This window comes from Mytilus trossulus, chromosome 10 (assembly GCF_036588685.1).
Source record: "Mytilus trossulus isolate FHL-02 chromosome 10, PNRI_Mtr1.1.1.hap1, whole genome shotgun sequence".
NCBI lineage: Eukaryota > Metazoa > Mollusca > Bivalvia > Mytilida > Mytilidae > Mytilus > Mytilus trossulus.
Window position 1 is genome coordinate 3066195 of NC_086382.1, and position 25215 is coordinate 3091409.

Genomic DNA, 25215 nt, shown 5'->3' on the forward strand with positions numbered 1-25215 from the left:
TTAATGAAATCAAACAATGTTTAATTTTGGACCCCGATTTGGACCAACTTGAAAACTGGGCCAATAATCAAGAATCTAAATACATTTTTAGATTCAGCATATCAAAGAACCCAACCGATTAATTTTTTATCAAAATCAATCTAAGTTTAATTTTGGACCCTTTGGACCTTAATGTAGACCAATTTAAAAATGGGACCAAAAATTAAGAATCTACATACACAGTTAGATTCCGCATATCAAAGAACCCCAATTATTCAATTCTTGATGAAATCAAACAAAGTTTAATTTTGGACCCTTTGGGCCCCTTTTTCCTAAAATGTTAGGACCAAAACTCCCAAAATCATTACCAACCTTCCTTTTATGGTCATAAACATTGTGTTTAAATTTCATTGATTTCTATTAACTTAAACTAAAGTTATTGTGTGAAAACCAAGAATAATGCTTATTTGGGCCCTTTTTTTGGCCCCTAATTCCTAAACTGTTGAAACCAAAACTCCCAAAATCAATACCAACCTTTATTTTGTGGTCATAAACCTTGTGTCAAAATTTCATAGATTTCTATTAACTTAAACTAAAATTATAGCGCGAAAACCAAGAAAATGCTTATTTGGGCCCTTTCTGGCCCCTAATTCCTAAAATGTTGGGACCAAAACTCCCAAAATCAATACCAACCTTCCTTTTGTGGTCATAAACCTTGTGTTAAAATTTCATAGATTTCTATTCACTTTTACTAAAGTTAGAGTGCGAAAACTAAAAGTATTCGGACGACGACGACGACGACAACGACGACGACGCCAACGTGATAGCAATATACGACGAAATTTTTTTCAAAATTTGCGGTCGTATAAAAATCATCTATTTCATACATGACACTTCTAATAAAACAAAAATCTGTTTGTATAATATTGTTAAAGAAATTGCTTAATCTTATTAAAATAATGTGATTATATATACTTTGAACTTATCTATTTGCTTATTTATTAGTTTTTTAATTCCTCAATCTATATTATATTATCTTTCTTGGATTTCTTTTCATCAATTATTTTTCAAGCATTTTTGTATGCAAGCACTATAAACATGGGAGACAACTCAATAATTTGTTTGAAATCTGTGTAAAATATTTTCAATGTTGTTTCATTTCGGTAAAAATAAATATTCTATTCACTTTTTATAAATCTTCACAAAGTGTGTACTTTAACATTCTTTACAAAATTACAATAACTATGAATTAACTTAATATCTATATAAATTCAATCATATTAAAGAGGTACTCCCTCCTCCTTTTTTGGGGAAAAATTGGGTTGGATATTTAGGGAATCACTGAAGCATTACTGGAGCAGGGCCCCTTATAGGCAAGCAGTGAGTACCCAATTATGAAAATTACTAGATCTGACACTGCAATTGTCATGCTTTTCAATATCATGGTAAAATTACTGAAATCCCCCTCCCCCTCTCCTAAACTATTGAAAACTATCATTATGCATTGACAATGATAAGATACAACCATTCAGACAAACACACTCAAAGGTGTATCTAATACATAACATAACCTCGTGTTGTACTACACACTCAATTGTTTTAAAACATCTGTTTGTTAACTAATATTATCAGTCTTTTAATCAGCCTGCACTGACAGATTTATAGCTCTACTTTATCACTTCATAATTGAGAGAAGATATAAAATTTCCACATTTTAAAGAATAAAGATTATAAATTTGAAATAAAAACATAATCAAAATCAAATGCTTTCCAGCCAAGTCAATGAAAGAGTTTAGTCCATGGGTCAAGTTTATTGCCCTGAGTCCAGTCCAGTCGAGCTATTAATCCACATTACTAGCTATATATTTTATTTAACTCCAAACAGGGGGAGGATGTAAGCAACTTTAACAAATTCCACACAAAAAATTGTCAATATGATTTGAAGTTTTCTTTTCGCTTCTTGATTTTTATCTGATAACTAATTTCCTATTCTGACATTCCATTAAATAAACCATTACATTTGAGACATATGGCAGGTTTTGATATCAAATAATTTATAGCCATGGAAAATCCTCTGGTGGTTACAGTGAGAGAAAAAAGAAAAAATGGTCGTCTATAACAAAAACTTAAATCCACACCCTTATAGTTTCTTTTTTTTTAAATTATAAAACAAAATAAAACAGAATAATTATTCATTTGCTTTAAACCATCGCCAATTCAAAGAAACTGGGTTTTTTAATGCATTTATATCTGCTCATTTTTAGTCTGAACTCAGTAAAAAATACAAACACTTTTTGAACTGTAAATCCACCTACAAAAGATAAAATTTTATCAAAGATATTTCAAAGGGAGACAACTTCTTTGAAACACTACCTGAAAGGGAGACAACTTCTTTGAAACATGCAACCTGAAAGTATTTATTCTACAGTTTTTGCTCCTTGAAGTTTTAGTGTAAATGAACTTTTTATGAAATAAGAAATTTTTGATGAAAATATTTATTCATTTAGTATACAATTAGCAAACTTTAAAAACATACATTTGCCATAATCAGCTTTATTTCACCCCATTTATTAAATAAATGCCTTATTCTTTAGAAATTAGCTTACTATGAAAAGAAAACAAGAACTTGAACTTGTTTTCCTCTAAAAAATATAAATCTGTTTTTCATGAATAAAGCATTTCTTTACATGTATTATTAAATCTTAAACACTCTTATTGGTAATTAAGAAATTTGGTGTGACCCTAAAATTTAATCAAAATCTGCCTATTAAACAGATGAACTTTTATCAAAAACAAAAGATAGGAACAACATTTACAACTACCAGCAGGCACACTTTTAAATTAAACCACAGTAATAACCAATAAAAAATATACTCCATTGAACTTAGTTACCTAAATGTTGACAATATATGAGGAGAATAATTATATAATACTTAAGACTGCTAGCAGGAGAGGCGTGTTTGAAGTTTGTTTACCTCTCTTCCCAGTGACACATGTTTTTCCTCTTGGTCTGATAGAGCAATAACCATCCGTGGGAAAAAGAAACCTAACTCCATGATCTGGGTCACTTTTACATCTTTTTGTGTATGACAAAAATGTTTACTACTAAAACATTGGTATAACATGTGTTTTTGATGAAGTGGTTTTCAATTTGTAACCAGCCAAAATATAATTTTATTCACAGACAGGGCAATTTAGTATAATTTGAATGCATACTGTTTATTATATAATGTGTGTTAAACTTTTCTATAAGTCAAAGTCATTAAATGACAAAAAATCTGTCCTCAAACAAAGAAATTGTAATATTCGTTAAAAATATGAGTCAAAACAATTTGCTGTCAGTGTTCACAGTTTTAGTTTGAAAGTTAAACAAATTTTGTTATTTTTTTTCTCAACCTTAGAAATAAGAGCTGCCATGCTGAAGATGGCATGATAGCCAGGAGGCCATTAAATCAGCCATCTGTCAAATACAATTCTAGTTGACAAGATTAAGCAGGGGCAAGGTCAGGCAGGCAGTGGCAATCAGATGATATAGTTTAACAGAAAAAGTTTTCAAAGTATTGGATGTAAAAAAAAAAAGCCATTTCAATGACATTTCAATGACAGCAATCAAAAAAACATCAGTTTCTTTAAAATCAAATTCTTTGGTGGAGTGTTTAAGGTTTTTTGATTGTTTAAATTTTTGGTACTGTATTACTCAATCCTTGGTTTTTCTGTGCTATGTTTTGTGGACTTTTGGTCATTGTGTTTGTCTTTAAATTTCTTTTGAGCATGCAGTATTAATTAGCTCTTGAGGAAAAAACTAAAACCCAAACTTGAAAACCCCTTTAACCAGGCTAAATCTGTTGGCGGCCCAAGTTGTTCATTGAAAAGTATGCTGGTTTGCAAAAAAGGGGACAAAGCTCATGATAAGAGGGGGAAGTTGTTAGGTATTTTATGAAGCAATTACACCTCACAAGTAGGTTAATTTTATAACCTACTAAATTGTACATTTTAATTTCTCAGTACAAGTGTCAGTAAAGTCAAAACATATTAATTTCTATGTTTTTCTTATGCCAGATGTCATGATGGACTCCATATGTTTGAATGGTAAATGATCTATTGCACTCCCTGGTGTTCACCAAAGGGAGGTAATTAACCTTGTTTTGTTTAAGTTCAAAGTTACATATGTCAATTCCAAGATGAAAAAAACAATTTCAAGATGAGTTTTATATTTCTATATCATATTATTTATTTTTTTTTCAATTTGACTTTCCAAGTCTGAGTTAGGTATAAAGAAATCTAAAGGTACCAGAGAAAAGAAAAACCTTTTTTGAAATGTGCATAGTTGCACTTTTTCCTTTAAATTTTTTATAATAACAACTGTAAAATTCCAATGTGCATTTGTTTATTAACCTTTTAAGGTAAGATTTGGGGTTTTGGTTTGCACTTTTAAAATTCTCAATTAAATTTCCAATATAACCTCGAGCGAACAACCAACAAGAAATTCATTTCAACATGCAAATATGTTATGTTTGGATAATAATTATTTTTTGTGCTCTTTCTTCTACATACATGAGGATAAATACAATGCATTATAAACTATGCACCAGACAATTCTCAAATTTATCTAGCATAAAATTTTCTACCAAAAATAAAGGAGTAACTTTATATAACATGTTCACCAAAACATTTTTTCAACTTTATTAACTAAACCAGAGAAATTTGATCACATATAAATCTGGTAAAACTCCTTCCTCATTGGCTATCACTTACATATCAATGACAAAAGTGCAGTAACACAGATCTGATAAACATCTGACAAGCTTATAGATTAACAGGAGGTAATGCACTATAAAAACACAAGATTGATAAAGATCAGACTGAAATTCTGAATTAAATAGAGGCTCCAATGACACACTATTAAATAAGAACACCTGGGTAGATAAAAGAGTCCACTACAAAATCTCAAATTATCAAGAGGCTAAGCTAAGCATATGAAATTATGAATGAATATAACAAACAAAGGTATAAAAAAATTCAGCCAATTCTCAAGAAAAAAAAACATTTTCCACAAAAAACTTAAGCTTTAAAACTGTTGTTAGCATAACATGTTGGTCACCTGTGTTTCAGAATAAGTAAACATGCAGATGTGGATCCAGGGAGAGGACACCTTTGATTGCCATTGTTTGGTTTTTATTTACATCTCATGTCTTATATATAAAAAAAGATATAGAAAATTTTAGTATGAAGTTGGTTTTTTTTAATGACATCTACCCCCTTTCAAAATTCCTTGGTCCATCCCTGACCTGAGGTCTTGACAAAAATGGTATAAAGACTTGGTTTTTTTGCTGAGGACAGTGTGTTGGTTGGCCCCTGAATGTCTTCAGGGTTTCTAAGTATTTGGATGCTGATTGGATCTTACCTAATTAGATTCAGGTTAACACATACGTATACACGAGCAACATTACAGGTGTAACATGTGGAGCAGGATCTGCTCACCCTTCCTGAGCACTTGAAATCTGTAACCCCTAGTTTTTGGTGAGGATTGTGTTGTTCAGTCGTTGCTTTTCTATGTTGTGTTTTGTGAACTGTTATTTGTCTGTTGGTCATTGTTGGATTTTTAAGTCATGGCATTGTCAGTTCATTTTCAACTTATCAGTTTGAATGTCCCTTTAATATCTTTTGTTTGTCTTTTAATGTTTTAACTGAGATTATAACTCACATCTCCTTTTATTCACAATATATTGTCATGTATGAAAGGAAGGCTAACAGGACATTGACATGAAATTTATTCTATTTGAAATGAACTTTTATAATAATTTAATCTACAAACTTTTAAGACATATACCATAATAAAGTTCCTGTCTACTAACATCAAAATCATTTTAAATCTTAAATCAAACTTTCAAGTTCACTTAACTTCTTTTATTGTAAATAGCAAACAAATTGCAAACAAGGAAACAATTTTGTTACGCAAAGTTTATATGTTATTCTAACCAAATAATGACTTTACATGTCAACTAAAAATTGAATATCGTTTCCATTAACGTTATTTACATTTATGCAAATAAGAACAATTACCAAGATGTCAAAAGCAGTAACATTTTACTCAAGTAACATAACTATTTAATTTAGATTAAAAAATGTATCTATTCATAATTAAATTTTCCTTCTTTATGCATTTAAGGACGATCAATTTGAAAGTCACTAAATTACATGTTGTATCTATTTATAATTAAATTAGGTCTTTTTTCATAAACCTAGAACAATTATTTCTGAAATTGATTCAATGCTTAATTTCAGAATGTTAGATTACAGCACTGATTACTTTACTAACTCACTTACAAGAAATATATAACTCACATTTATTTAATTCTTTTAAACTTAATTGCTTCAGTTCCAATTCTACTATAATTGTCTTCTATGTGAATTAAGTCTGGTATATAAAAAAGAAGATGTGGTATGATTGCCAATGAGACAACTATCCGCAAAAGACTAAAATGACACAAACATTAACAACTATAGGTCACAGTACGGCCTTCAACAATGAGCAAAGCCCATACCGCATAGTCAGCTATTAAAGGCCCCGATAAGACAATGTAAAAAAATTCAAACGAGAAAACTAACGGCCTTATTTATGTAAAAAAATGAAAAAGTAGTCCAGGTTTTTCAGTTTTATCCAAATTTTAAATGCATTAATGCCACTGCTTTGCCCATTTTTCGAGGGGCTAATTTTCAAATACAAAAATTGTAAAACTGACAATTATAATTGATTATTTTTCCTGAATAAAAATCAAATTTCTTGTTGCTTTTTGTCAAATTTGCCCTTTAGGTCAACTTTGCCTTTGAAACTTGATTCATTAATTTCACAAAAATAATGCAAGGTAACACCATTTAAAACTTTAAAGAAACACAGAGGAATTTTTATTTGCTGAAATATCAAGACATCTGAAAATCATATGTATTTATTTGAAACTACCAGCTCTACTTTTCAAAAAGGCTAATTTTTCATCAGCTATTAAGTATAAACTAGTATTCTTGCTACATTGAAGACCCATTTGTGGCCTTTGGCTGTTATCTGCTCTATGGTCGGGTTGTTGTTGCTTTGACACATTCCCCATTTCCTTTCTCAATATTATAGATCATAATCTGATCCTTCTCCCCTTAATTTTTGGTTGTCCCCACCCCAAGGTTCCTCTTCTGTAGTTCTGGTTCCTAAAATGTCCTGTTTATTATGGTAAAATAATGATGAAAGTCAAATTGAACATAGTTGTCTACAATTTCTGTAAAAATATCTATAAAAGTGATGATATTGATCTAGTAAGCATGGAACTAAATAAATAATAGTACTCTTTTGCAAGCTTGCTTTAATTTTTCTATGTATCATATTCTATATCCAATCTGTAGCAATACAAATAAATCGTCAAACATAATAACTCTTTACAAATTCCGTGTTTGTATTAATAACTCATGAAGAATGATAGTTTGTCCAAAAATCTTGTGTTAATTCTGCATCAATAAATCATATATAACGGTACTTCATAGATATTTTTCGGTACTTTGTAGAAAAATTTGCGATATATAGTGACAATGCAGTGAACTTAATACCTCAATCAATACCAACCAATCAGAGACAGATCAACTGAACGAGATTAAAATGTCCAAATTCAACGTGGATGTGATTTCCGTAGCGATATTATATTTCTGATCCAATATAGATATGACCTCTTCTAGCCAATATTTGTTTATTTATGTTGTACTTCTTGCAACCATCCAATATATCTATCAAACAAAGTTAAGTTCAAGAACTTTTGTCTGAGAAATCGTAGAAAACACTCAGTTGTAGTCTCAAATACTCTTAATCATAACACCAAAATGGCCAACACTACAAAATTGTAAAAATGCAGTCAGAACCAGGAAGACATTCCAATTGAAGACAACTTGATCGTCATCATGAGTGCATCTTGATAACTTATAAGTCTTAATTTAATCTCTACAAGTCTTATTTTCCTTGTTTTTATAGGGCTTCAATAAGCAAAACCATAGAAATATTCTCTTGAAAATCTATTGTTTAGGAGTTGTGATATTTTATACAGCCAAAATATTTTATATCTGCTAACCAAGTTTGCTTATGCTGTTGTCTGAGTCCTATGAAGAGGGAAGAGTGTATGTTCCCCACATCTTGATATAATGAACTCTTTTTTTCGTTACTCAAGACTATTTTTTAGACTATTCCAAAATTGTGAAGTTTAAATGGAGTCTTTATCTTGAATTTTAGAAAACAATTCTTCAATTTTTCCATCAATTAAGAGACAATCATGACAAGTGTCTGTACTTAAAAGAATCTATTTCAATCAAATAAAATAACAAGTAAAGACATTAAGGATTTACTTTTCCTTTTTCGTTATATATTAATGACAAATTGTGTATTGCCTTTTGTTTATAGGTGTCAAAAGTGTCCATTAAGATATACTTACAAGGCACACCTTCATCGAGGATAGATGTCCCCACATGTAGCTGATTTTTCTTATCTTCCCTTAAAGTGCTAAAAAATTATTTTTCAAAGATAGAAACTTACACATTGAACGGTATCTATATCTTTCAATTATCAGTCCTCACTGAAAGTGTTAAATATTGAATTCTTAGCAAGTCTCACATCCCAAATATTTCTACAACTAACAGCTATTCTTAGCTAATTTCTAAAATTAATAGCTATTTCTTCTAATTTTAGCTTGCCATTATGTTCTGAAATGCATTAAGAAACAACCAATCAATCAATCAACCTATTTACATATCATTTGCATAACATGAGTATTGCAAGTAAGTCCCATCATCCTGTTGGTATATACATTGTAAATATAAATCACAGATTTTGAAGGACTTTTGTTTCAATTTATTTATCCTCCTGCACATACATGAAATATCTGCCACTGGATGTTAAGCAACCTACATTCATCAATCTTTTTAGTATTTGCTTTTGTTTTTTGTGTTTTAAAAAGAATCTTTTGAATTATTTACCTCATACCTAAAATGGTTATATAGCAATTAAAGCAATTTGATTTTTGTCGAGCCTTCGACTTTAGTCGAAAAAGCGAGACTAAGAGATCATACATTCTGTCGTCGTCGGCGTCGTCGTCGGCGTCGTCGGCGGCGGCGTCCACAAATATTCACTATGTGGTTAAAAGTTTTTGAAATTTTAATAACTTTCTTAAACTATACTGGATTTCTACCAAACTTGGACAGAAGCTTGTTTATGACCATAAGATAGTATCCAGAAGTAAATTTTGTAAAAAAAATAATCCATTTTTTCCATATTTTACTTTTAAATGAACTTAGTTTTTCTGCGGGGAAACATTACATTCACTCTGTGGTTAAAGTTTTTAAAATTCTAATAACTTTCTTAAACTACCATGGGTTTGTACCAAACTTGGACAGAAGCTTATTTATGATCATAAGATAGTATTCCTAAGTAAATTTTGTAAAAAAATTACTTCATTTTTTCTGTAATTAACTTTTAAATGGACTTAGATTTTCTTCCAATTAACATTACATACAGTCTGCAGTTAAAGTGTTCAAAACATTTATTAGATTCATTAACTATCCTAGTTTTTTACCAAACTTGGACACAAGCTTCTTACAATCAAAAGATAGTATCAAGAGGAATATTTTTATTGATTTTTTTCCTCATTTTTGTTGAGCCTGCGATTTACAGCAAAAGTAGACGAGACACTGGGTTCCGCGGAACCCTTACAAATTTTTTCTTCAATTTCCGACTTTGAAAAGTCCTTCCAAGTCAACTTGAAAATTCTGTTTGTTACTAAATAAATACACGTTTTAAATTTATAATTTCCAGAAAATCTGTGTTCAAATATTGAAACAACGACATAAGACTTGTTAAAACGAAAAAATAAAATAATTCTGTAAAACTTCAGATAGATAACTTATTAGGCAAACACATCTGATTAATTACTATGAATAATTCAAAAGTTATTCAGTTCTGAGTAAATATCAATTTTTTTCTTAATAATTTTCAAACCTGTCTACTAATCCCTCAATTTACACTTGCCAAAAATCGACTCAACAATATTAATTGTAACAAATTTCAATTTACAACACTGACAGTTGTTCAAATTGGTTTTTGGTATAAGTTATGGCTTATAACAAACGTTGATGATGTTTTACATGACTTCTGACAAATCAAACTTGCATGTTGTAATTCCGTAAACAAATTAAAACATTAATTATCATTTTTACATGTTTCGGGATATCAACAACTGATTATATGTGTTTGTGATTGAAATTTACGGTAAAACAGAAAACTGCATAATTCATGACTTTTTCTTATAAAAATTATACCTTTTACTGCTTTTATTTTCATTCTTACTTAAAAATTAAGTATTTCATCATTGTTCATGGAATACATGTGGTTTCCAAATAATATAAGGCTTAAAACGAAAGTCAATGTTTTCAGATAAAAAATTAAAGGCAGTGCACAACCTTTATGTCCATTACTGCAGAAAAAAATTGTACAAGTTTCATAACGTCCCTTTATATCTTTTGTCACTCTTTCATAAAATTATGTCTAACAGTCTTCCAGAATTTGAGGATTAACAAATGAAAAGTTTATATATATTCCAATATTTTATTTTCCAACAATAGAACTTCATAAGCATAAATTTGTCCAAATTTTTTTTTAATGCTTAATGGAGTAACCTCCCTTGTTATAAACATAAAATTCAGATAATTCTGTAAATTGGTTAAAATCAATAAATCAGTGCAGCCTGTAGGTGATGTATTTATCTTAACTTTTCTACTTTAAGTAGACAATTTACAAGGTAATCGTTTCTTTAACTGTTACTTTGTAATTTTAAGAAAGAGCTTTATTATGTAACATCGCATTATTGTTATAAGCTTATCTGAAACAAGCGGAACTTACATAATACACAGGGAAGAAAGGAAATAGGCTGATAGCTGTGTGACTTGCGGATATAGCAAACTTTTTGATCAAATTATATTCTTACTGTTTAATTTTTCTAACTTTATTTGAAATACCAGTAATCATAACAGTTCTACTGAACTTAAAGTACCAAGAAAGAAAGAAATAAGGTCAAGATGCAATTCATTATGGTTTAATACGTCAAAATCATATACCATTTGCAGTTTCTGTGTTTTCTTGGTCTTTATCGAAAAACTTAAACATACAACATGCATACAAACATCTACAGTACTGATTTTATCTACTGATGTATACCTTCACCTATTTCACAGGTAACACCTGCCCCAAATTACTTGAGATTGTAAATAGAATCACTTAACTACCATAGATGTGTGTAAACGAGAATTCTCTATGTTAATTACTGTCACTAAGTTTTATTGAGTACATACGTAGGTAGTATGTTCTATACTAATATTAGTATGTACTAGCTGTTGTACTCTTTGGTATTCTAATATTTGTGTTTGTTGTACGTCATCAAAAAAACACAAGAATTCTTTTACATAGTGCTAAATATTGACACAAAGGAGTATAATGAGTACAATAGCAATTATTCCTGTGTTAACCAATTTTCTTGCCGAATATCAATGCCAAGCTGAAAATTGCTCTCTGGAAAAAATGGTGTTGTGAATATAAAAATCACTCAAGTGGGACTGTAAAGTAGAGCTACACTAAGTTGGTTGCTTATATATCTAGATGTTTTTATAAAATTCTTTGTTATATGTTTCCATTCTTAATTTTATCTCAAAAGAAACCTGAATCCAGAGGTCACTGGATCAAATTATGTAAAATTCTCATTGACAAATATTTTGAACTAAAATTAAATACGGTCTGATTAAATTTAACCGGTACAGACAATCCTTGAAATACATATTACATCTAAAATCTAAAATGTTTGGTGTGAGCTGAGGATCCGTGTTAAAGGCTGTACTTTGACCTATAATGGTTTACTTTTACAAATTGTGACTCGGAGGAGAGTTATCTCATTGGCACTTTTACCAAATATCCATAAGTATGTAAAATTAATAATTTCAGGCCTCAGCTTGAAGTTACCATGACTACAGATAGTATCCAATCACAAACTACTTACAGCTACTTGAACTTGGTGTTGTCATATTTGCTCTGTCTGTTTGTCCTTCGCCATCTTGATTTCTTGCAGTCATGGCAACAATATATTCCTGAGATGATTTTAACTGACGAAAGGTCCAGGATGTAACATCCGGAGGAACTTCCACGCTCGTGTCATAGACATCTTTGTTGTTGATAGGTTTCAGGTATAATCGGTAACTTAGTAGATGCCCATTGGTGTACACTGGTGGTTTCCATGACAACGATATCACAGAGCATGTTGGTGCAGAAATTTCTGTGATTATTGGAGCAGAGGGTGCTGAAATAAAAGATGACAAATGTGAAACATCATCAGGCTATACATTTCTCGGGAAACTGAGAATATACCCACAAGACCATATAATGATGGTAATATTTTTGTTAAAATAACATTTTTTCCCCAATTGACATGATTGTATACAATAAAAATGTGATGCGGTGAATTATGGGAAAGTTTTAGGGAAAATCTAAGACTGATGGCTAAAAAAGGGTATTTGAACTTTAAAGGTTGACAATTAAGGTCGTTCCTACAATTTTACAGCCATCAAAATATAAAATGAACCTTTTATAGCTTGTTGTTCGGTGTGAGCCAAGGCTCCGTGTTGAAGGCCGTACTTTAACCTATAATGGTTTAATTTTTGAATTGTTGTTTGGATGGAGAGTTGTCTCATTGGCACTCACACCACATTTTCCTATATCTACTGTCTAGATAAAACATGCAAAAGCCAAACAAATAAAAAAAAATCCAATTTGTAGGTCATTTTTACACTTAACATCAGTTATTTCAAATGCTTTGGCCTTGTGATATGGTTAACAAACTTTCGTCTGCCATTTGAGAATACTCTAAACTTAGATAAAAAATCATTTAATGCTTCATTCTATCTAAAAAAAAGTTGAAAATTTGATGAAAACAGAAAATGTAAATGTTTTAAATTCTATAAATAAAAGAAAGCACTAAGGCTTGCATCTTCGCTAACCAAGGGTTACGATCAAGTCTCCGGTTCTCTCCACCCTTGGCAGATTGAGATAAAGTTTTGGAGACACAATTTAAGGATTTGTATTGGTTGCAGTAGAAACTCGATGCATCCAATCAAAAAGTGCCTATAACATGATCACATGTAAATGTAGAAAGTGTTTGTAAACAGTTACCACATTTTTATTGTGTAACAAGTCTTTACATCACTAAACATACGCCTATATTTAGTGACAACTTGAATGTTTTTAATCAACTGATAGAAGTTCCTGTGTATGTTTCATGCACAAATGCATGAATGTTGACGTACATTTTCGTTTCCTGCTTTACCAAGTGTGTAGAATCTAGATGCTACAGTGTTTTTACCTCCAAATTGAAGAGTTCAAGTGCTACCATTGGTCAACAATAATGTAGTCGGAATGGGTGTGACTTTAACCGATAGATGGTGCAACATTGATATCACAAATGTTGGCTTAATCTGTCAAGGGTTGAGAGAACGGGATTAGATCGAAACCCTTGGCTAGCGAAGATGTAAGGCTTGAGGTTGTTAAAAATTTATTTTAATTTAATTATTTAATTTCTCCATAAATCACTATTTCTAGGAAGTGCTGCACTCATTGTAGAACAGACTCAAATATATTTTAACTTAGTTGACAGGAAATAATCAAACTGTTCTATTTAAATTTTAAGCTGTTTGTTTACAAAACTAATGCATCATAGAGATTAATTATCTTAATTTTTTACAGAAAAAGAGTTTTATAATTGAAAAAGTTCATTTGCCAACCAAACATGTCCAAAAAAAATTTAAACGATTACTTTATTGCTAATGCAGTCTTTGATGCTTAAATGATTGTTTGGACTTCAGGAAACAAATTCAAATAATTAAGTTTTCCAAACATTAGTTGCCTTAATTTGGCTGTTATCTTCTCTTCAGTCAGGTTGTTGTCTCTGTGACAATATTTCCCATTTCCATTTTCAATTTTATTAGCTATTACGTATGCAGCCTTATGAGAACATTTTGAGCATATTACTTTACTGTGCATGTGCTGCACTGTTTTTACATGGACTATACAAATTCTCTGTATGTTAGAATGTCAAACAACTTGAAAGCATGTTAAAATAACTCAAAAAAAAAATTATTTTAAAAGTCAAACCATATTGAAGAAAACTCAAAAAGTGTAATGACGTCTGATTAAAACCATATTCTCAAAAGTCTACACGATATAAGACTTATTAACGTAATATGCTATGAAATTTGAACAAACATTCCCCAAGAGGCAATACTTTGCAGATAATCTGAAAATCAACATGCAAGTTATATTTTATCTCTACTACTACATAATCTCATTAATTGAAGATTACATAATAATTAAGATTTTAACATGAGCCGATTTCTTCTATCAACATTGTCTGCCAATCCTTAAGTGTCATACATAGCCTCTTAGTGATATTAATGGAGCTAGCATAGACATGAATATCCTCTGCCAATTAAAATTCATTTTTCAAAATGCAAATGAATCCAAAGCTGTATTTACATGGTACCAAATATCACGTCAAACATGGCATCAATCTAATGAAATTGATTGAAACAAATTCAAGTGCAATTAAAGATAGAAACTCCTCATGTCAGACTTTTATTGAATAGCAAACAACTTATTCTGTACAGGATGTAACTAGAAAAGTGTGCAAATAAGGCTTCAAACAAGTGATCGACACTCTGGCTTCCTCCATCAATAAAAACTGGCCGCCACAAAATAGCCAAAAAGAGGGGCTTAAAAATAGCGTTAAAACACCAAAAATCAAATCAAATCAAACAAGTGAGGTTATCAGTGACGAAAATATGTTTTGATCAATATTTTCAAGCATAATGCTAAGGCAGCAACCATTTGATTTTCGGGGGGGGGGGGGGGGGGGGGGGAGGGGGTTGGGCTATGGTTTTTTTGGGGAAAAAAGTTTGTTTCAAGTTTTGGTGGGAAAAAAAAATTGTTTTGGACCCTGAGAAAAAAAAATTGTTTGTTTCACCCTCAGCTGCCACTATATGTAATGCTAAAATTGAAAGAAAAAAATTGTTTTCAGTTTGTCTCTAAAAAAAATAGATTGTTCTTTGCCAAAGGCGAAAAAAAAGTTTGCACAGAAAAAAAAAACCATAGCCCCCTCCCCAGAAAATCAAATGGTTGTTGACTTATATGCAATAAAAGGTCTACAGCAAAAAGTGCAAAAATGGATACAATTTATTTAAGGTTTTAAAGTTCTGTTCAATTCCTATATATTTTTTCAGACACAGGCAGACATACTCAATGAAAGAACAAAAACAAAATGTCTCCTCACTAAATCATTTGTTGGGGAGCCATCAAGGATGTTTAAAAATAAGAAAACTAAAGAAAACACTTTTTGTTTGACAACTGGGTTTTTACAAGCACTTTATCAATTCAATGACTATTTTAAGAAACAAAAAACTGAAATATATAAAGTTCAAGACTTAAAAATATTTTTGTTCTTCAAATTTTTTTTTAAAAGAGTCACAGGTTGTTTCCAGTACAATTATCTTCTGTATTGAAGGACAATTATAGCAGTACAAAATAACTTATTTATTTGGTTTTTTAAGGAAGCTATCTAGTTTATTTATATCAAGTGGGTTTTTTTTCTTATTGTATTCAAATATCATCATTCATTATTCTAACAATTCATGTTTCTTTTTCTGGCAAAGTGAAAAACTGCATATAAAAAAACAAACTTCAAGGTTTGTTCAAACAAGGAAGTCTGTAAAAACTACAAAAAACAAACGCTTGACTATGATGTGTCAACCAATGAAATGACTGAAAACAACTTTGTTTCAAAAATTCCAATAGGGAACATATATATCTATAATATCTTAATGATTGTGTAAGTAAAAATGTCTACACTGTAGTTGAGAAGAAAAATAAAGAAACTGAAGAAGGCAAATGGCCAAAACATCTTGAAAATTGGTTTTTGAAAACAACTGTCGTAGATCTGAGGACGAAAATGGGGATTTAACCTAGTTTGATTACAAATAGCTAAATCTTCCATTTGTATGGCAGTTGAATATAGTTCGTTCATATTGCCAAAAATAAGTGTGAGCAACTCAAACAGACATGATTGCTTAATGTGACAATAATTGGGATCTAGAAGCCAAAAATGTGTAAAGATACATGATAAACAAACAGTTAGAAACAAACAAACAAACAATCATCAAGGACAAGACCCAAAGAGAGACAAAAGATATTGAAGGGAACTAAGAAGTTTAAAATAATCTGTCAATGCCAAGGCAAAAAACGCCAAAAGGTTAAACAAAGGACAATAAAACATAAAACACAACATACAACAACGTGATACCAATATACGACCAAGTCATATAAAAACTGAAGACTGAGCAATCCCCCCCCCAAAAAAAACCAACAGGGGTGATATTAGGTGCTACTGAAGGATAAGTAAACATATCTTGCTTACAAACAAATTTGAAAACTCTGAATGTATCAAAAACTTTAAAATTAAATTATCAACAAAGATGTGTCCATAGTACACGGATGCCCCACTCGCATTATCATTTTCTATGTTCAGTGGACCGGGAAATTGGGGTCAAAACTTTAATTTGGAATTAAAATTAGAAATATCATATAATGGGGAACATGTGTACTAAGTTTCAAGTTGATTGGACTTCAACTTCATTAAAAAATACCAACCAAAAACTTTTACCTGAAACTTGACAGACAAACGAATGAACGGACGGTTGGACGGACAAACGGATGCAGAGACCAGAAAACATAATGCCCCTCTACTATTGTAGGTGGGGCATAAAAACTGAAGACTGAGCAACACCCCCCCCCCCCAAAAAAAAACCAACAGGGCTGATATTAGGTGCTACTGAAGGATAAGTAACCATATCTTGCTTACAAACAAATTTGAAAACTATGAATGAATCAAATAAATTTAAAATCAAATTATCAAAAATAATTATCAATAGTTCAAAGGAAGTTAAGACAATGGGAAAAGCAGATCCTTCAAAATTTTGAAGAAATGAGAATAAAATATTAGAGAGCAAAGACCTCTCCTGCAGTCTTGGACATCCTGAATTTTTAAGGTTCTTGACAGGCTACTCTACTAACACAAATGTCTGGTCGTAAGACATACTGGTACATTGTATTTTGATAAAATTATTTCCTGGACAAATATTAATGGTTTCCAAATGAATAACAAAAAGAAAATTATTAATATAGTACAAATTTAGGTCTCATAGCACTAAAACACACTATAGAACATTCTCTAGGGTGAAGAAGATGGTCGCATAATTCTACCGATTTAAATATTACCGGATGGTTGGTGACAAAATATAATTAAAAGTTGTTAAGCATTATCACAATATTTACATACACAATTCACTAGTGGATTGATGTTTTCTAGATTTCTGGATTTATTTGTCTTCATTCAATGATCAAAATTGTAAAAGTACAACTGGCCACTTGACAATATTAAAGTTATCATAAATAATAAGATAAACATGCAATGGTGACTATTCTTTATAGATTTTTGACGCTTTTTTTAAAAAAGAAGTATCAGTGCTAAAGTCTCATTGAAGGGGCAAGCTGAAGGACGCCTATGGGAGCGGGAATTTCTTGCTACATTGAAGACCTGTTGGTGGCCTTCTGCTGTTGTTTTTTCAATGGTCGGGTTGTTGTCTCTTTGACACATTCCCAATTTCAATTCTCAATTATATCATTGAAGGGCGACAGTAACTTACTCCCTGTGATTGACCAATCATAAATCACTTACCTCCATGTGGTAAAGTTGTTATTATTTCTGATTCTTTGGTGTACAGTACTTCTGTTGTGGTAATCACTAATGAAATACGGAACTGAAAATATAAAAAAAACTTTTAAAATATAAACAAAAAGATGATGTTCCTGGTGTTGAAGTCATAAAACTTTGCTCAGTGCTTGAAGCACAAAAATCATGCTAGAAACATGAAATCCCACATTTTGATTGGTTGATTCTTGAGTCTGAGTACTAAAATTGTGCTTGAAAGTTTTATGACCAGGGGTTACTAATTTGTTAGGTTGTCGTTCTGTAACGTATAAAACAGTTTTTCCCCCGCTGTTATTATTCATGGCCTTAGAGCACTCATAAATACCAAGTATTCTATTAACAATTCTAAATTTGAAATTTGATATACCATATATAGCCCTTCTATAAATCTATTTTAAGCTCTTTTGAATAGCGTTAAATTCATATATGGGAACCCAGCAGGACACCCCACTTAGGTGTATGATCACATTTAAAAATTGCCTCAGGTCACCAGATTAATTCAAAGCTAATTTGATTGGTCTATTTCTAATAAAAAGCACAGGTTCTTTTAAATGAGACTTCAAGTTTAACCTGCCAACCCAACCCCCCTTTTCAAAAAAACAAATCCCAGGCTCAATTTGACAATGTAGAAGCCAGTCATATATAAATAAATGTCAAACCTCAAATCAACAACAGTTATAATACAATTTTGTCATTTAAATATTTGGCAGAACAATTTGAAGCTTTAAAAACAACTTTGAGCCTCTTGTTTTTTTTGCTAAAAAACACAATCTGTCTATTAAACAGTTACAGATACATTTATCACCCTGCCAAGGGTATAGTGTTGACTGATGCCCCTCTCCAGTGCTTTTATCAACTTTTATCAACAACAGCAGAGGATTAAATTTCAACAAACAAAGAAATCTCCTAATTATATAATTAAGTTTGTGTTATATAATATCCTGTGCTGTGATATAACGCATGCTGTAAATTTAAAGTTCATTCATAAAATATAAAATGTTTAGACACTCAAAAATGTAAAGTGTAGCACGTTTTGACAGCAAAAACAAAATTCCATGAGAGGTAACAGACAGTCCACTGGTTTTTCCAGTCAGTAATCACAGATGATTAAGTTACAGTGCAAACTGTCTATTTGTTTTATAATTCTTTGGAAAAAATGATCTACTAGTTTTTGTTACTGCTGAAATTCAAATGCCATTTATCTTAAACTCAAAACCCCTAATTATACTGTTACAAAATTACAAAAAAAAAAAAACAATTAAACAGCTGATTCTGATCAGACTAATTCAATTAATGAGGATTAGAAATGCAGATTTTTTTCAGGTAAATACAAACAAGATAAAATTGTTGTTTCTGCAGCTGCCTACCTGGGACTTATCTACATTTTTACTAATACTGTTTAAACCATAATAACACCCTTACAAGCAGTTCAAATATCCATTCAAACTATGGCAAACTCTCCCTTATTGTTTTCTTATTTTCCTCTTTATCTATCATTCTGAACATGCATGAAATGTTTGCAACTGGACAAAAACATGCAATATTCATTCAATCTTTATTCGTTCTTATTAGGTAATTTTTAAAGAACAAAGAAATTTAGTTTAATTATGTTTTCTTTTAAGCCATATTTTCTCTTTTAAATAGTCTATTTGTGATTGTTTCAATGCCCCCTTAATGATTATTTTCTCATTCTTTTTCTTTAAAAAAAAAAGGTTAACCTTGCAGTTCCTATAATCTGTTTTTGGATTTGCATTTTTCTGTGCACAATTATTTCCAATTATCACACAAAAAAGATTCAGACACACGTGTCCTCTGAATCCCAAGAGGGATAAAAACGCCAACAATTTTAAGCTCATCTGGGTATTACATTTATCAAATAAAACTTCATGAAGGTTAAACTGCTTTAACATCTACAAAATAAATATCAAATAGAGGCGGATTTAACAAAGGGATAATCAAACTCATTGACATCTGGACATGTATCAAGGCAAAAAGCAAAAAATCGATCAGAAGACAGAACATCAATAACTAAAGACTGAGCAACATGAACCCAATCAGAGGCAGCGGGTGATCTCAGGTGCTCCTGAAGGGGTAAGCAGATCCTTCTCCACATGTAGAACTTCCTATTTAAACTTGGTAATTGGGATATATTTAGTTTTATATATTTGCTATGTTATCTGCCAAATGAAATAAATGTAAGAATCTACTATAGTGGTTTTTTTTGTACAGAATGGGGTTGTTTTACATTTGTCATGTCAGGGCCTTTTATAACTATGTCCTAAGGGTTTTGCTCCTAGTTGAAGTCTGTAATGTTACTGTTTTTAGATTTCAGCTCTCTTCCGATTAGGGTTTATTTAATTTTGCAAACACAAATAACTATTTCTGACTCAAAGTTGAAACTAATTCAAAATATGAATTTCAAATTTAATAAATTTAAATTAAAAAAAAAACAGCACTTAAACTAAAACCTAAAAATTTGGTAATACATTTATAAATATTCCTTAGAACTAATTAAAGAAATTTTAGTAATTTTATATCTGTTCATAAAAGACATTCAATTAAGCCTCTGTCATTTCTGACAAGGAAATATTGACATCAGAACCTAATTAACCTCTTTAAACTGACAACTTTTCTCAATACACTGTCAACTTTCTCCTTGATAATTGCCCTTTATTGGCCTTGTTAGGTATCATAACATAAGCTGTAATATCAGATTGTACTTAAATGATGACATTTCGTAAATATTTCTACGATTTCCAAGAATTCAACTAAACAGTAGGAGTATTAAACGATAAATTTGTAGAAATATAAAAATCTAAATAATCAAGATATTATATTACTACTCTTGGGTTACATTAAAGACAATAACCTTAAATGAAACTATGTGTAGTACTGTAAATTCAGAAATTATTGCTTGCATTTATAAAAGCGTTTTTTTTCAGGAATAGACAAAATTGCGAGTTTAAATATTGGGATTACCAAAAAACTGCTAAGAGATCTATGTTTCAGTTTTCTTATTATTGCTTTATCTGATTCCAGTCACATTATTTGCATTTATAAAAACATTGCAATAATTTCTGAATTCACAGTATTTTAAAACAGCCATTTTTACGTTACATTTTCCCCTCAATTAGTTTGTTGGAAATAAGTCAAATAAGTTATGGAATAGGGACTTGCTATTTCATTATCACATTATTTGAGCGATTTTTAAATAATAAACGAGCAAATCACCAATAGAATTTAATGAATTATGGGTAAAATTTTCACAACTGTTATCCAACCAATACAAATAGTGTATCATTGCTTTCTTTTCGGGTTCTATCCATCACCTTTTGAGATTCTTTAAAGGCCAATTATTGTCTTTTGCCATTGGGATTTAAGCTCCCATGGATTTAGGGAATCAATATTGAGTGAGGTCACAGACAGAGGTTAATATTGGTTTCTTAGGACTATAAAAGCTTATTATGTCCAAATTGGCAAGACTTCTATTGTTTATCATATTATAAGAAAATGAAACGGATTTGATATGAATTGGGATCAACAGGGAACACCGTCTGGATTGTAAATCAATGTAACAAAGTAGTCTAAGTGGCTTTAATCCATAAATATTACATATTAATAAACATTATATAATACTATTTTATACATTTTTTTTAATATACTGTCTCATTATTCTTCTGGGACTTATTAAAGAAGCAGACAATATTTCCAAGATAAAACTCCAAAAATCCTGGGTAAGCATTTTCACTGATAAAAAATAATCAACATTTCAGAATCTTCAAGGAATGACCTTCAACAATCAACAAAACTCAAATTAATCAATTACCTACAAAACAAATGATTCTAAAACTGTGAACTTTGCTTTCTTTAATTAAGGGTTTTACTAAATAATTTAACATTATTTTTGCCTATTGAAAATTTAGGACATCAGTAACCCTCCCCCTAAACTAAAGTTAAAAGCCCTGCCTTTCTAGCATACTGTTAATTCATTATTATTCTTGGGTTACAAAATTGGTGTCCACAATTGCAAATGAGTCAACAACATTTGTCCTATTTTTCAAATTCAAATACCAGAAGGAATATACAGTTTCAATTCATTCTTACCGTATAATTCATAAATGGCTGTAAATCAGTTATTTTTAGATCTCCGTTTGGTTGTGCTAAAGAGCCACCATAGATTGACCAATCACCATTGGTGTCTAATACACGACTCTGAATGTAATATGTAACATTGTTATTGATTGGTCCACTCCAATGTAGAGTAAGGAATGAGTAACCTTTGGAACCATGCTTTAGTTCTGGAGCTGGAAGATCTCCTAAATATTCTGAAAATATAAAAAGAATACATAATGTAATAAAAAGATATGAAATACAAAGATGAATTTTGAGGAGCATACTAGGTTTATTCTTTTACAAAAAACAAATCAGTCATTTTAAGAAGTAGGCATATTTTGCACTCCTCAGTGAGTACTCCTAAATTTTAATCAGCATTTCAGTGAAAATTTCAAATGCCTTTAACCATCTTTTTTTTTATATTTGGAATCGTTTCATACAAAATTGTTGAGGGCCCTTACTGAGAACCTGAGATTACATGGTTTTAAGTGGTATATACAGGCCCGTATCCAGGAATTTCCAGGGGGGGGTATTTGGACTCATGAACTGGACTTTAACAGTCACAATTAGAAAAGAACGTTAACTTTAACAGTGCTAATTTGGTTTCAATCCCCCCTGGCTACGGGTATGGATATATGTTGCTCAGCCTTTTGATATGTTTTGTTTGGTATAATTTTGTTTGTCTTTTGCCCATTTTTTGCTATTTTCCATGGTTATGTCTGTTCGTCTTGGGCCCTTTGATGTCTTCTTCCACTTTGTTATTGGTTGACACAAACTGTGCCATACATTCTTAAATGCATAATTGAATGTTTAAATAAGTGAGCTAAGACACTCAGTTTTCAGTAATTTTGTTACATTTTTACCTATTATCTATCTGTTTGTTTTGTTCACACATGACGTTGTCATATAGTGGATACTGTCATACAAGTCAAAGGTTTAGCTAGCTATAAAACAGGTTAAATCCACCATTTTCTATGGTTATAGAAATCACTTGTACCAAGTCAGGAATATGACAGTTTTGTCCATTTATAGTTTGATGTGTTGAGCTTTCGATTTTGTCATTGCATGGATAAGGGACTTTCTGTTTTAAATTTTCCTTGCAGTTCGGTATTTTAATGATTTTACTTCATACATGCACTGATGACCTTTATCTTAAATTTTTAAACAAATAACTGATCATTAACTCAGAATTGAACTTGAATGGACATAGTTGAAGATTAAGCAAAATATATCTTAATGATGTTGACATTTGGCTTCCTGTTACACATCTATACCTACAGACAACTCTGAAGGATTTTCTATTTATAACATTAAAAATGCAGCAGTTTTGCAGCAATAAAACTACAGATAATGTCAAGACTTGATTATATACCATTTTTTCTGTAATAAGTTATAAACTGGAAGACAACACATGAGATGTTGTGTTTTCTGCCAATCTTTCTACCCTAAAAGGTCATCCCTACCCAAACCCATTTTATGGACATATTTTGGTAAATCAACTAAATCAGATTTTGTTAGGCACTGCTTAACTTCAGAATATTTTCCTATAGAATCTTGTTAATTTTTGTTTTTTTGTAATTTTAATTAATTTTTATGTCTTAGCAGTGTGACTTCCATTTTCCATGTGAACAAGTACACATTTTTGTTTAGGGGCATAATTTCTCGCTGTGTTGAAGACCCATTTGTGGCCTTAAAGGCTGTTTTATGCACTTTGGTTGGATTGTAAATGTCTCTTTGACACATTCCCTATTTCAATTCTCAATTTTGTGTACAAAAAAATCTTTTTCAGATAAATCATTTTATCACATATTTGTAATATTAGGTTATGCTTATGCATTAACTGTAGATTTGTCCATAACAGCCCTCAGCTAGAGCCTTGGCTGATAAGGAAGTTATTTGAAAATGGCTGGATCCACCCCCGCAACATCTCATTTTATTCATATATTAAAGTACATGTATTCATAAATATAAGCTTTTTAAACTTTCCACATTCTCTGAAACCACAAAAATTTAAATTGATTAAATTCAGTTTTAAAAACACTTTCGTTACTCTTGCATATCTTATGGTGGGCAGTTTTGATTGTTGGGGGATCCAGAGAATCATCAATTCATAATTACATTAAATAAAGAACTAATTGTGTTAGACCATTTTAACTATTACATTAAATAATGATTATGTTTTCAAAATTTTCCCCATGCATATATCAAATTCCCCAGTAACATGAATATTGATGTTTTAACATAAACCAGGAAGTTTAATATCATTTTTTTTTCACACATCAATTTTCAAACTATTTATCTCAATTTGAAAATTGGTCTACATCAAATGAACTGAAAAATCTCATTTACCAAAAACCACAAACACGAATCTGTTAGACAATTTAATATATGAAATAGTTCCTGTTTTATAGTTCAACATCTGACAATTATAAGTATTATAGGAAAACCTTAATGGATACAAATGGCATTTATCGTAAAAATCAAAATGCTTTCTGTTTTAAGGGTGAGTAAAGCATGTATACATGTCTAACCGACTTTATTTACTCCATGCTGGCTATGGAAAATTTATATAAAAGAACATTAGGGAAAAGGGTGGACCCTCTTCCCCTTTTTTAAGAAATGTATAATAGCTAGGTTATTTTGTAATTCTCTTATACTTTCCTTCATTGTCAAGTTAACAGATTTGAAGAAATAGGATTATTAACACAATAATATCTTAAAGAATTGATATTAAAAGTAACCTTATCAGGCCTTGAAGTCATAAAACTTTAGAGTGAGTTTTTTGTACTCATACTCCAAAATCAACCAATCAAAATGCTTGATTTCATGTTTCCAGCATAATTGTTGTGCTATACAAGCAGTGTGAAAAGTTTTATAACTTCAATCAAGAGTGAGACAATCAACATTAAAACTACTATATACAGTTAACTAATATACAGTAAATTTCTTATCTTCTAATTTCTAAACTGCTTATTACTGTACAGTCAATTGCTATTAACAGTTAATTACTGTACAGTTAATTGCTATTAACAGTTAATTACTGTATAGTTAATTGCTACTTAGGACTTTTAATAAATGGAGCAAAAAGCTGCATGTAAAGTTCATCTAAAGATACTATTGATAAAAGAAGACCTACTTTGACCAATAATGGTTTACTTTTACAAATTTTGACTTCGATGGAGAGTTGTCTCATTGGCACTCATACGACATCTTCTTATATCTATAAACATCTTTTCAAAAAAAGACA

At 30.8% G+C, this 25215-nt stretch overlaps 1 protein-coding gene across 1 annotated transcript in view; it reads right to left on the reverse strand.

Annotated features, from left to right (window-relative positions):
- Positions 1-25215, reverse strand: part of LOC134686565 (proto-oncogene tyrosine-protein kinase ROS-like) — a 106257-nt gene that overhangs the window by 41768 nt on the left and 39274 nt on the right. Inside the window, exons 6-8 of the mRNA XM_063546237.1 lie at positions 21960-22180; positions 17823-17904; positions 12045-12341 (exon numbers count right to left, since the gene is read on the reverse strand). Coding sequence (XP_063402307.1) covers positions 12045-12341; positions 17823-17904; positions 21960-22180 — 600 coding nt within the window. The remainder of the gene's footprint in view (positions 1-12044; positions 12342-17822; positions 17905-21959; positions 22181-25215) is intronic.